The sequence below is a fragment of the Brassica oleracea genome, chromosome C2 (assembly GCF_000695525.1).
Source record: "Brassica oleracea var. oleracea cultivar TO1000 chromosome C2, BOL, whole genome shotgun sequence".
In the NCBI taxonomy this organism is placed as follows: Eukaryota; Viridiplantae; Streptophyta; class Magnoliopsida; order Brassicales; family Brassicaceae; genus Brassica; species Brassica oleracea.
In genome coordinates this window covers 2,142,557-2,153,372 of record NC_027749.1, presented here as the reverse complement: position 1 = coordinate 2,153,372, position 10,816 = coordinate 2,142,557, and the positions used below count along the sequence as shown (strand labels likewise).

Below are 10,816 nucleotides of genomic sequence, written 5' to 3'. Positions count from 1 at the left end.
TAAAAATATTTTTCTTAAATGTAAGTATTATTACAATTGGTTCAAATAATTAGTTGTTAATACCTTTTTGTTTATTTAACACGTGGAAAACGAAAACACTCTTACATGTTTTTGTGTAGTTCCAAGAATATGGTTAGAGGCTTATATAGCTCTGGCTTCTTCGTTAATGATTTGTTTTCTTTATGTTTATATAGATCTAATGTAAACAATCAATTCGTAAATAATAGTATAAATATATATTTTAAATTTACACATTACAAAATATTAAATATAATAAATATATTCATATGATTAATTCATATTAATTAAAACAAAGAGGGTCAAAATCAACATGATATACTATATTTACTATTAAAAATAATTTAGGCTGGAAAAGAGCAAATTATTATTAAAAAGTTAAACACATGATAAAATAAAACAAAACAATAAAACTTTAAGATCGACATATTTTAAAAAATATGGCTAAACTAAATAGAAAATAAGACGTACGAATTTACAAACAAAAAATATATTATTTCAATATATATATATATGAAAATGTTCAGATTAACCATTTCTGGAAAAAAATGACAAAAGTAAGAATTCGTACACTTGAGAACAAGTAACTTTGATCAGTATACCCCACTCCGCGTAACTCTTGACTAACTAATACTAGGTGTTTGCCCGCGATTTTGCGGATGATAATATTATAAGAGAAATACATGATATGTTTATAATGTTATAATTTTTGAATAATAATTATAAATACTAAAAATTTAACATTTAATAGTTTGATATTCAAAAATTTCAGCACCTATTTTTAGAAGAGCTGTGAAATTTAAAATAATTACATAAATATAAGTCGCTAAAAATATTTTTCTTAAATGTAAGTATTATTACAATTGGTTCAAATAATTAGTTGTTAATATTTTTTTGTTTATTTTAACACGTGGAAAACGAAAAACACTCTTACCATAAAAATGTATTTTTATGTAGATCCAAGAATATGGTTAGAGGCTTCTATAGCTCTGTCATCTTCGTTGATGATTTGTTTTATTTAAATTTCTTTCATTTGTTTGATTGTTTCCAATTTATTTTAAATTTGACAAAAAACTAAATTGTTTTTATGTATTTTTTTTCAAAACAAAAGTTTCGGGTATGGCTAAAAACTCAATTTTATTTTTATATGTGAATAAGGTATTAAACAATCTTAACATTTATAAACCATTCACGCCCAAACATACTTTAAGACCATCAAAGTTGTTATATACACCTCTTACAAATCAACATAAAACACATACAGTGAAAATATACAATAATATGGTTATATATATCACAATAATACAGTGAAAATATGGATATTGGGTGTTTTGGTCAAAACCAAATTAAGTTGTAGTTTAAAGATTAATTTTATCCCATACATATTTTAGATAGTAGAAGACAACAAATTGTGAGTTTTACTCATTTTAATTCAATTTATTATTTATATTTTATAACATAGATGTAATATATTGTAATATACATATAAAATATATGTTATTTGTAAAAAATTGGGGTGCCAAGGGCAACGGTGGTCATAGGTAGCTTTGATCCAGAAAGCCTATTAATAAGCAAATGATACTAAGCGCTAGACGCCTAGAAGAAACATTAGGCGGGCCTGCATGATAGAAATACGTGGGCCTTAAGGCCCATTATAATTAATTTTGGGCCTATTGTAATGATATCTATCTGTTGTTCTAGTATAAGTGGGCCATTTTGCTCAACCATAACAACCCTAGTCTCACTGCCGTTTTGCGCCGCGAGATATATATCTTTCATCTTCTCACGCAGGCAGCTGTAGTGCCCAGTTTCAATCGGAGACGATGAAGGTTGTTAGCTCATCTTCCCCTTCGATGTCCTGCTTGAGTTATATGTGTTATTATATTTCATTTGATTTTGTTTTGTATCGCAGTTCAACGTCGCGAATCCGACCACTGGATGCCAGAAGAAGCTCGAGATCGATGACGACCAAAAGCTGTAAGACCTTACTATAGACTTGTGTTTGGATTAGCTTTAGTTTAGTTTAAGTTAATTGAGTGTACAATGTGGAACATCACCTGCTGTAATATTGAAATTGGACCGACATGAACTGTCGTGACAAATGATTTGAGTTTTCGGTTGTTATGTTGCAGCCGTGCTTTTTACGACAAGAGGCTTTCTCAGGAAGTTAGCGGAGATGCTTTGGGCGAGGTAAAAAAAAAATATCTACTTTTAGTTGTCTTTAAAATGGTTTATTTAATTTGTGTTTTAATCTATAAGCAGGAGTTCAAGGGGTACGTGTTCAAGATCATGGGAGGATGCGACAAGCAAGGCTTCCCGATGAAACAGGGAGTTCTAACCCCTGGTCGTGTCCGTCTCTTGCTTCACCGAGGCACTCCTTGCTTCAGAGGACACGGAAGGAGGACCGGAGAGAGGAGGAGAAAGTCTGTCCGTGGTTGCATTGTCAGCCAAGATCTCTCCGTTCTTAACTTGGTTATTGTCAAGAAGGGTGAGAAGGATCTTCCGGGGCTTACCGATACCGAGAAGCCGAGGATGAGGGGACCTAAGAGAGCTTCTAAGATCCGTAAACTGTTCAACCTCGGGAAGGATGATGATGTCAGGAAGTATGTCAACACTTACCGCCGCAAATTCACTAACAAGAAAGGTAAGGAAGTGAGCAAAGCCCCCAAGATCCAGAGGCTTGTGACTCCTTTGACACTTCAGAGGAAGAGAGCTAGAATTGCCGACAAGAAGAAGAGGATTGCTAAGGCTAACGCTGATGCTGCCGAGTACCAGAAGCTTCTCGCCTCCAGGCTTAAGGAGCAGCGTGATCGCCGTAGTGAGAGTTTGGCCAAGAAGAGGTCTAGACTCTCTTCTGCTGCCGCTAAGCCTGTTGCTGCTTAAATTAAGAGATTTCTTTCTCTCTAGTTTGTTTCTCCAAAGACATGAAAACACCATTGTGAACGTCTCTTTGTTTTTGGGTTTCTGCTCTGTGTTACGTTGCTGCCTAAACCTCTTTGAAAGATTGAGATGTTTCTTTCTGTCGGAGTTCGTTTCTGTTCGTATTTTAGGTTTCCCCAGTTGCATGAAAACGCCATTTTGAACAGTCTCTTTATGGAACTTTCAAACTTTCATTGGTTCAGTATTATGCTATATTTCATCTTGATTTCTATACGTGTTTATTTAAAAACTTTACAAGTTAATTATGTTGGAATGATGATAAAAGGAAAACCCAGTGCTATGTGTCAGTAAATAGATACTTACCGGTGGAATGTTGTGTTATTAGACTCTTTTGAAACAGTTGAAAGTTTCACTCAACATTTAAATAAGCTGTTCATTGTTATTGGGAAAAAGCTAGCATTAGTAATGAAGGATGAAACAATTAATGAGTCTAAAGATCTTGGTATTTACTATTTAGAATATTAATTCGACATTCAACGCATATACTACTTATATATGAATGTGATTCGTTTAAGCAACTGTTCTATTTGGCTAAACATTGCTCATCTGTTGACCAAATTTTTACCACAAGGATTTTAACTCATTGAACCCGGTTTAGTACTGATATGTTCAAACCAAAATCTGAAGGCATCGTCAATCAATCAATAAACTAATAGTGCATGTTTCGTTGATTTGTTCCATTATGAGATGTGAAATTTTGGTCAAAACTCAAAGCTAAAAGCCTAAAATGAACAATGCAAAGGAGATAACAAGTACTATATAATAAAATGAACAAAATAAAATGAAATGAAAGAAATGAGAGGAAAGATTGAAGTGACACATAGAAAGAAAGGCTAGTTTCTGAGCCTCTCCTCTGCTATGTATCCTCCTATTCTGTCTTCCTCACTCTGTCTTGTTCCTTTCACATTCCTCTCAATTTACCATTATAGCCCTCATTTACCTCTCTCTCTCTCCCTTTCTCTAACCATAAATGCTTCTTCTTCTAATTGTCTCTGTGTTTCTCATCAATTATCATAGTCTTGTTATTTCCCTAGACCCAGCCTCTCTCTTTTGATTTCAAAGTCTTCAAACTCTCACTAGACTCACATGAAAGTTTCTACTGTATGGTGATAACTCCCGAGTTCCAAAACCAGCATGTTCACTATTTACAATCCCACCCTCCTTCTCCTTCTCCTTGTTTTCATCTCTCCACAAGTCGCATCATCTCTTCAACCTGTCCAGCTTCCGAGTTCTTCTCAAGTAATCAACACATCCTTATCTTTCTCTCAAATAATTTGTCCTCATTTTTCCACTTTGATTGATCCAAAGTAAATGGTTTGCTTTCTGATTCAGGTAGCTTTGGTAGAAGTTAAAGCAAGACTAGGTTCTAGACCACCGAGCTGCCACAACAGATGCATTAGCTGCCATCCTTGCATGCCCACTCAAGTTCCCACTCTCCCTGGTCGCTCCCGAGTTGACCCGTTTTCCGGCGGTTTCGTACGGCCTCCTTCCTCCCTAACCAGTGTACTTGGTAAGTATTCTAACTACAAGCCCATGGACTGGAAATGCCACTGCAATGGCCATTTTTATAACCCTTAAATCTTCAACATCCTCTGGTTTGATTAGTTTTTTAGTTACTTAAAATTTATTTTGAATTATTGAGAGTAGAAGTGTACTTTGGATTCTTTGTAAATCTAAGGCTCAGTTTGTATATTATCAAAAGTTCTTGATAATTGCATTTGCGGAGAGATGTAACTACTTATATTGCGGCATTCATATCTTTCAACATTTTTTGGTTTTTTTTTTTTTCAATTGAATTACTAATAGAAAGTCTGTCTTCTTGATTCCTTAACGTTTGCATGTTCACAATTTATTTCATCAGCTTTTAAGTTTTGTACTGACAAAATCCTTTTGAGCTAAAAATGATAATTAACCCATCACTTTACGGTTTGTTTTAAATATAAATACATATTCAACGAATTCTATAATTTAAATTATGGAAATAATTGAATAAGATTTAATTTGAATGGTACTACTTATAACTAAAATTTTGGAAAAGAATGAATGCGATTTGATGTGAATGGAACAAGACACTGTCAAAATTGATTAAGTCTCTTCTCGTGAATCTGTAGACCCATATCCGAGCAAGGCAAGCCTCAGTACAATTATTAGCATCGCTTTTAACTTTTTTTTTTCTTTGTTTTATAGCTTCAAAATAATAAAGCAACCGATTAACAACAAAACATGTGCATTAAGTTTTGTTTTTACTGTTAATCGACTATGAAACCAAAAAATGTAATTATTTCCTCTTGAGGGTGAAATTATTTTTTTGCCAACATGACAACATCACCATGCAGCTTCATGTTTATAAGTTTGCTTCACAAAAAAAGTTCGAAGAGATGGTACGATTGTAATTGTGTGTCGAGTATAGCTATGCATGTTTTTATTTAATCATCAGACGACAATTCGTTTATGAATCCTTTAGTACATTACTTACTTGTACTGGCCGGCTGGCGATAGCAGAGAGACACTCGAGGAATTGTTGGAGCTCCAGACTTCATGATAAGCTCTGTGAACTACAGTAAAGTGCTGTTTTCTCTCCATAAGTCTGAATCGACGATTGTTTGTTGGTTGTTGCGTGTTGGGAAAATATGAGGTTATGACGTTATTTAACTGGATATAGTTCACACGGTGCGTTACGTTTGTAGCAATAACTTATGTTATGACATGTCGACTCTGTTGAGATAGAATCGTAAAAATATATTAGTCTTACATATCTAGACAACTGTTTATGAGGCTGTACTTTATGCGTTTCAGGAATGTGAAAATTGTTTAAAAATGTATTCAATATTTACATTTTTTTTTGTCGGCCATTCAATATTTACATAAATCTTTAGAGCATTTGAGGTAGAATGTGAATTCATGTTGGTCCAATCTAATAACGGACAAACAAATGTAGATAATTTGATATTCGCGATTTGATGGACGTGAATAAAAGCTAAAACATAGCAAAAACGTGCGTATTTTGATCTAGTCTGGTTTTAGTTAACCAAAGTTATATGATCTTGTCTGATCTGGGGTTAACCCCAGCAACCTATTTAAATTCATTTTATCCAAAACTAACACATTTTAATTTGGTTTACTTTCTTGACGGTTATAAAATGAAACTAGACTTATGTTTGCATGCGAACGAACATACACACGTAAGTTTGTTACACATACATAAGTGATGATGATGTCCGGCAGAATTGTAAACATCGAAAAACAGATATAAACAGCTAATACAAGTATCGTAATTATTACTCATTCTGTTTTAAAAATAGTTTCATGCGTATTTAAAAATATTTTTTAATTTTTAATTACAAATATATTATTTTTTATGATTAACTATTTTTATAATTTATAATTAATTAAACTTTAGTAAGTAAGTTCACAATAGCAGTTACTCCTTCCGTTTCAGTTTAAAATATCGTTGTATAGTAAAATTTTTGTTTCAAAATAAGTATCGGTTTATGATTTCAATACAAAATTTATTGGTTTTTTTATTCAAGTTTATTTTTCTACTGGTCGAAATGTGATTAGATGTATTGGTAATGATGTTTTTACTTAGGAAATATGTAAAATTAAATGTTTTGTTAATCTATGTGTCTAAGTACAAAACGACAATTAAAATGAAACGGAGAGAATATAACCTAATAAAAATACATAAAAAAATATATTTAATGTGATCATTTTCAAATGAAAAGAGTACGTAGCAATACATAGTTTATAGTATTAATCACACTGGAAACATCATTATCAAAGTTAACAAATTGATTTTTTAAATATAATTACAAGCAGCAAGGGTGGACCAGCATCGGACTTTTCCCGCAGACATCGCCATTAGCGAGAGAGTGATAATTGCCGATTTACCAAACAAAAGTCTATACAGAACACAAAATCGAAAAGACAAAAGCTTTTATCCTTTTCTGGTTTGTTCTCTTTGGTTCTGTTCCAATCTTTCGAGCTGCCAAGTCTTCCTTTCCTTTTCTTTTTGGGATTGTCTTCTCCGGTACGAGGTTCGTGGATCCATCTTCTTTCCCTTTCACCGTTGTCTGAATCTCACTTCTTCATGGTGGGTTTGAGCTAATTAGTCATTAAATCGTTCTCAGAAACTGAGCAGCTTCGTGTTCTAGTTAACGAATAGTGAAAGCTCTAAACTTTTTTAGCTACTTCTATTGAATTTAAATTTAGAAACTCTTTTTGATTCATAGTCAACGAGAAATTGCTATTAAGCATCAGATCCATTTAAAGTAAGAAACTTTTTGATTTATTTTGTAGATGGAACAAACCCAGTTCATGAGATAACATGTTCACCTTCCAGAAGATGGCTATGTCTTTAACCGTCTTGATTCTCGCCTGCTTATTGTCATTAGTCTCACCAGACGCTCAAGGTGATGATTGGTTACTTGTCTTTATCTCATTGAGATAGATCTTGTATTTAACTGAAGTATGTGTTTACAGGGGATGCGTTATTTGCGCTGAGGATGTCCTTACGCGCATTGCCTAATCAGCTCAGTGACTGGAACCAGAACCAAGTGAACCCTTGCACTTGGTCTCAAGTCATTTGCGATGACAAAAACTTTGTCACTTCTCTGTAAGTTGAATTCTATAGTGTCACTCACTCTCCAAGCAAGTTATTTATTTATTTATTTATTTATTTGCAGTACCTTGTCAGACATGAACTTCTCTGGAACTTTATCTTCAAGAATAGGAATCCTCGGAACACTCAAGACTCTGTAAGCTTTCCCTAAGCGTAATTTATTATTACAACAGACTCTGTCCTAAGCATTTTTTGTTGTTATTTCTTTTAGTACGTTGAAGGGGAATGGAATAGCGGGTGGAATACCGGAAGAGTTTGGGAATCTGACTAGCTTGACTAGTTTGGATTTGGAGGATAATGAGCTGAGTGGTTTTATACCGTCCACTCTTGGTAATCTCAAGAAGCTTCAGTTCTTGTAAGTAAGCTTTTTGCCTTCCAGTGCTGCACGTGTTATATAGAGAGGGAGCATGTGTCGTTATTCACTGTGTATTTGGCTAAGCAGGACGTTGAGTAGGAATAAACTTAATGGGACTATCCCTGTGTCATTCACAGGTCTTCCGAACCTGATTAATCTGTAAGTTACTGTTCTGTCTGTTTCTGTTCTTCCCATCTTCTTAAAAGCTTTCTTGTCTTAATCACATTGTTTTGCAGTCTGCTTGATTCCAATCATCTCAGTGGCCAGATTCCTCAAAGTCTATTTGAGATCCCAAAATACAAGTACGTTCACTACTTTAAGTTGAATCTGTTTCTTTTATTTTTTCAATTTCTTTTAGCTAGGCCTGCAGTTACTTCGGTTCGGATTTTGGTTAGTTTGAGTACTTCGGTTCGGAATTTGGTTAAGATTGGTACTGTTTGATAAAAAACTACTTTTAGAAAACCGAACTAACCGATTACTGAACCAAATTTCTTTTTAGATTTCGACCAACGAACTAACCGAATTTCGAACTAACCAAAGAAACCAAACCCGCATGCCTATTTTTAGCAGTAATCTGATATGGTTTTTATCAACTATAGTTTCACAGGAAACAACTTGAATTGTGGTGTTGGTCAACCTCACCCTTGTGTATCTGAGGTTGCTCGTTCAGGTAGCTACATTACTTTGGCGATTACTTGAACCATATATTTATTTAATTTCTGCTGATGAAGTCTAGTCATGTGGTGATAGGTGATTCAAGCAAGCCAAAAACTGGCATTATTGCAGGAGTTGTTGCCGGAGTTACAGTCATCCTCTTTGGAATCTTGGTGTTCTTGTTCTGCAGGGATAGGCATAAAGGATACAAACGTGACGTGTTCGTTGATGTTGCAGGTGTGTCATATACTTAATGTTCAAAAAATAGCTAGACGGTAACTAGTTGAGACTAGCTAGGCAAATTATTCGGAGCTATTAACAAATTATTGATGTATTTTATATATATATATATATAAAATATTTTAGTTTTTGGGTTTAATTGTAAAATTATTTTGATGAATTATCAAAATTAGGTATACAAAACAAAATAATTAGGTAAATATGTGGATTTATACTAACATTATTATTTGCCAAAAAAACTAACTAACATTATTACTTAATTCAACAATTTAAACTGATTTAGAACAGTTTAAACCGCTTTAGAATGGTTTAAACCGATTTGAGTAGGTTTTATAATAATCATTTTGTCTAGGATTGATTCGTGGCCTAGACCGATTTTTTTAGAACCATGCATATACACCATGTGATGATAAATAGTGTGAAATAAAGAGGCTAAAATCTTCAAACTTTATCTCTTAGGTGAAGTGGACAGGAGAATCGCATTTGGACAGCTAAAAAGATTTGCATGGAGAGAGCTCCAACTAGCCACAGACAACTTCAGCGAAAAGAATGTGCTCGGTCAAGGCGGCTTCGGAAAAGTCTACAAAGGAGTGCTTCCAGACAACACCAAAGTCGCTGTCAAAAGACTCACAGACTTCGAATCTCCCGGCGGAGACGCTGCTTTCCAGAGAGAAGTCGAGATGATAAGCGTAGCCGTCCACAAGAATCTCCTCCGCCTTATAGGTTTCTGCACCACTCAAACGGAACGACTCTTGGTTTACCCCTTCATGCAGAACCTCAGCCTCGCGCACCGTCTCAGAGAGATCAAGGCGGGCGACCCGGTTCTTGACTGGGAGACGAGGAAACGGATTGCATTGGGAGCGGCGCGTGGGTTTGAGTATCTTCACGAGCATTGCAACCCTAAGATCATACATAGAGACGTGAAGGCTGCTAACGTGTTGCTGGATGAAGATTTTGAGGCCGTGGTTGGTGATTTCGGTTTGGCTAAGTTGGTTGATGTTAGGAGGACTAATGTGACTACTCAGGTTAGAGGAACGATGGGTCACATTGCACCTGAGTATTTATCTACAGGGAAGTCGTCTGAGAGGACCGATGTTTTCGGGTATGGGATCATGCTTCTTGAGCTTGTTACAGGACAAAGAGCTATAGATTTTTCGCGTTTGGAGGAAGAAGATGATGTCTTGTTGCTTGACCACGTATGTAATTTTATTTTATTTATTTAATTTATTTTTTTGTAACACAATTAACCTTTTATTTACTATTGTAATCTTTTTGTTTTTTTGTTTTGGTTTGGACAGGTGAAGAAGCTGGAAAGGGAGAAGAGGTTGGGAGCTATTGTGGATAAGAATTTGGATGGAGATTATGTTAAAGAAGAAGTGGAGATGATGATACAAGTGGCTTTGCTTTGTACGCAAGGCTCACCTGAAGACAGACCGGTGATGTCTGAAGTTGTGCGGATGCTGGAAGGAGAAGGGCTTGCGGAGAGATGGGAAGAATGGCAGAACGTGGAGGTCACGAGACGTCATGAGTTCGAGAGGATGCAGAGGAGGTTTGATTGGGGTGAGGATTCTATGAATAACCAAGATGCTATTGAACTATCAGGTGGGAGATGACCAAACATCAAAGGGATCTTGATTTTACTGTAAAGTTTTTGTTTCAAACATTTCAGTAATGTCAAGTGTGTACATGTTTTGTTTTCATGGGCTATCTTTGACTTGGATACTGTGTAAGAGAATTGGGCACAATGTTTGATTGTTACCTCTTTTGAATAGTTTTATTTGACTTTTCTCGTTGACTCCAACCTTGGAGTAGTCGTGCATAATAATGTCACTAGAGATTTGTCGCACTAGTCTTGTATGCGATTTCTCTTTCCGTTATAGGTGTGGGTTTGAATATCTAATCTATTTAGATATTAAAACTGAAGTATAAATATGAATTAACCTTTAAAATAACTTTTTAATTACACCTAATGCCATTTCCATTTTTCA

General features: G+C 34.9%; 3 protein-coding genes across 5 annotated transcripts; all 3 read left to right on the top strand.

Moving 5' to 3' along the window:
• The first annotated feature begins 1,745 nt into the window (after positions 1–1,745).
• LOC106321665 (40S ribosomal protein S6-2) lies at positions 1,746–3,167 on the top strand. Of its 2 annotated transcripts, XM_013759916.1 has the most exons (5): positions 1,746–1,847; positions 1,931–1,995; positions 2,151–2,208; positions 2,281–2,888; positions 2,996–3,167. In XM_013759916.1, the coding sequence occupies exons 1-5, from the start codon at positions 1,842–1,844 to the stop codon at positions 3,006–3,008; spliced, it is 750 nt and encodes a 249-aa protein (XP_013615370.1). In that variant the 5' UTR covers positions 1,746–1,841; the 3' UTR covers positions 3,009–3,167. The 2 variants fall into 2 exon arrangements, with proteins under 2 accessions (XP_013615370.1, XP_013615362.1); XM_013759908.1 differs by lacking the exon at positions 2,996–3,167 and having other exon boundaries at positions 2,281–2,981.
• A 664-nt stretch (positions 3,168–3,831) lies between these two features.
• On the top strand, positions 3,832–4,745 carry LOC106327397 (EPIDERMAL PATTERNING FACTOR-like protein 1). The gene is made up of 2 exons (XM_013765542.1): positions 3,832–4,197; positions 4,291–4,745. Exons 1-2 carry the CDS (start codon positions 4,093–4,095, stop codon positions 4,534–4,536), a joined length of 351 nt encoding a protein of 116 aa, XP_013620996.1. The 5' UTR covers positions 3,832–4,092; the 3' UTR covers positions 4,537–4,745.
• A 2,051-nt stretch (positions 4,746–6,796) lies between these two features.
• LOC106327396 (probable LRR receptor-like serine/threonine-protein kinase At5g10290) lies at positions 6,797–10,615 on the top strand. 2 transcript variants are annotated; one of them, XM_013765540.1, is made up of 11 exons: positions 6,797–6,995; positions 7,258–7,370; positions 7,441–7,573; positions 7,644–7,715; positions 7,791–7,934; positions 8,022–8,093; positions 8,171–8,236; positions 8,534–8,604; positions 8,685–8,825; positions 9,288–10,024; positions 10,127–10,615. In XM_013765540.1, exons 2-11 carry the CDS (start codon positions 7,286–7,288, stop codon positions 10,439–10,441), a joined length of 1,836 nt encoding a protein of 611 aa, XP_013620994.1. In that variant the 5' UTR covers positions 6,797–6,995; positions 7,258–7,285; the 3' UTR covers positions 10,442–10,615. The 2 variants fall into 2 exon arrangements, with proteins under 2 accessions (XP_013620994.1, XP_013620995.1); XM_013765541.1 differs by having other exon boundaries at positions 6,815–7,051.
• The last annotated feature ends 201 nt before the right edge of the window (positions 10,616–10,816 follow it).

Coding starts and splice junctions, on each gene's coding strand:
- LOC106321665 (XM_013759916.1), top strand. Junction 1,996..2,150: donor ATCGATGACGACCAAAAGCT/GTAAGACCTTAC, acceptor GTTATGTTGCAG/CCGTGCTTTTTACGACAAGA. Junction 2,209..2,280: donor GCGGAGATGCTTTGGGCGAG/GTAAAAAAAAAA, acceptor ATCTATAAGCAG/GAGTTCAAGGGGTACGTGTT.
- LOC106327397 (XM_013765542.1), top strand. CDS start 4,093: ATGTTCACTATTTACAATCCCACCCTCCTTCTCCTTCTCCTTGTTTTC. Junction 4,198..4,290: donor AGCTTCCGAGTTCTTCTCAA/GTAATCAACACA, acceptor TTTCTGATTCAG/GTAGCTTTGGTAGAAGTTAA.
- LOC106327396 (XM_013765540.1), top strand. CDS start 7,286: ATGTTCACCTTCCAGAAGATGGCTATGTCTTTAACCGTCTTGATTCTC. Junction 7,574..7,643: donor AAAAACTTTGTCACTTCTCT/GTAAGTTGAATT, acceptor ATTTATTTGCAG/TACCTTGTCAGACATGAACT. Junction 7,716..7,790: donor CTCGGAACACTCAAGACTCT/GTAAGCTTTCCC, acceptor TATTTCTTTTAG/TACGTTGAAGGGGAATGGAA.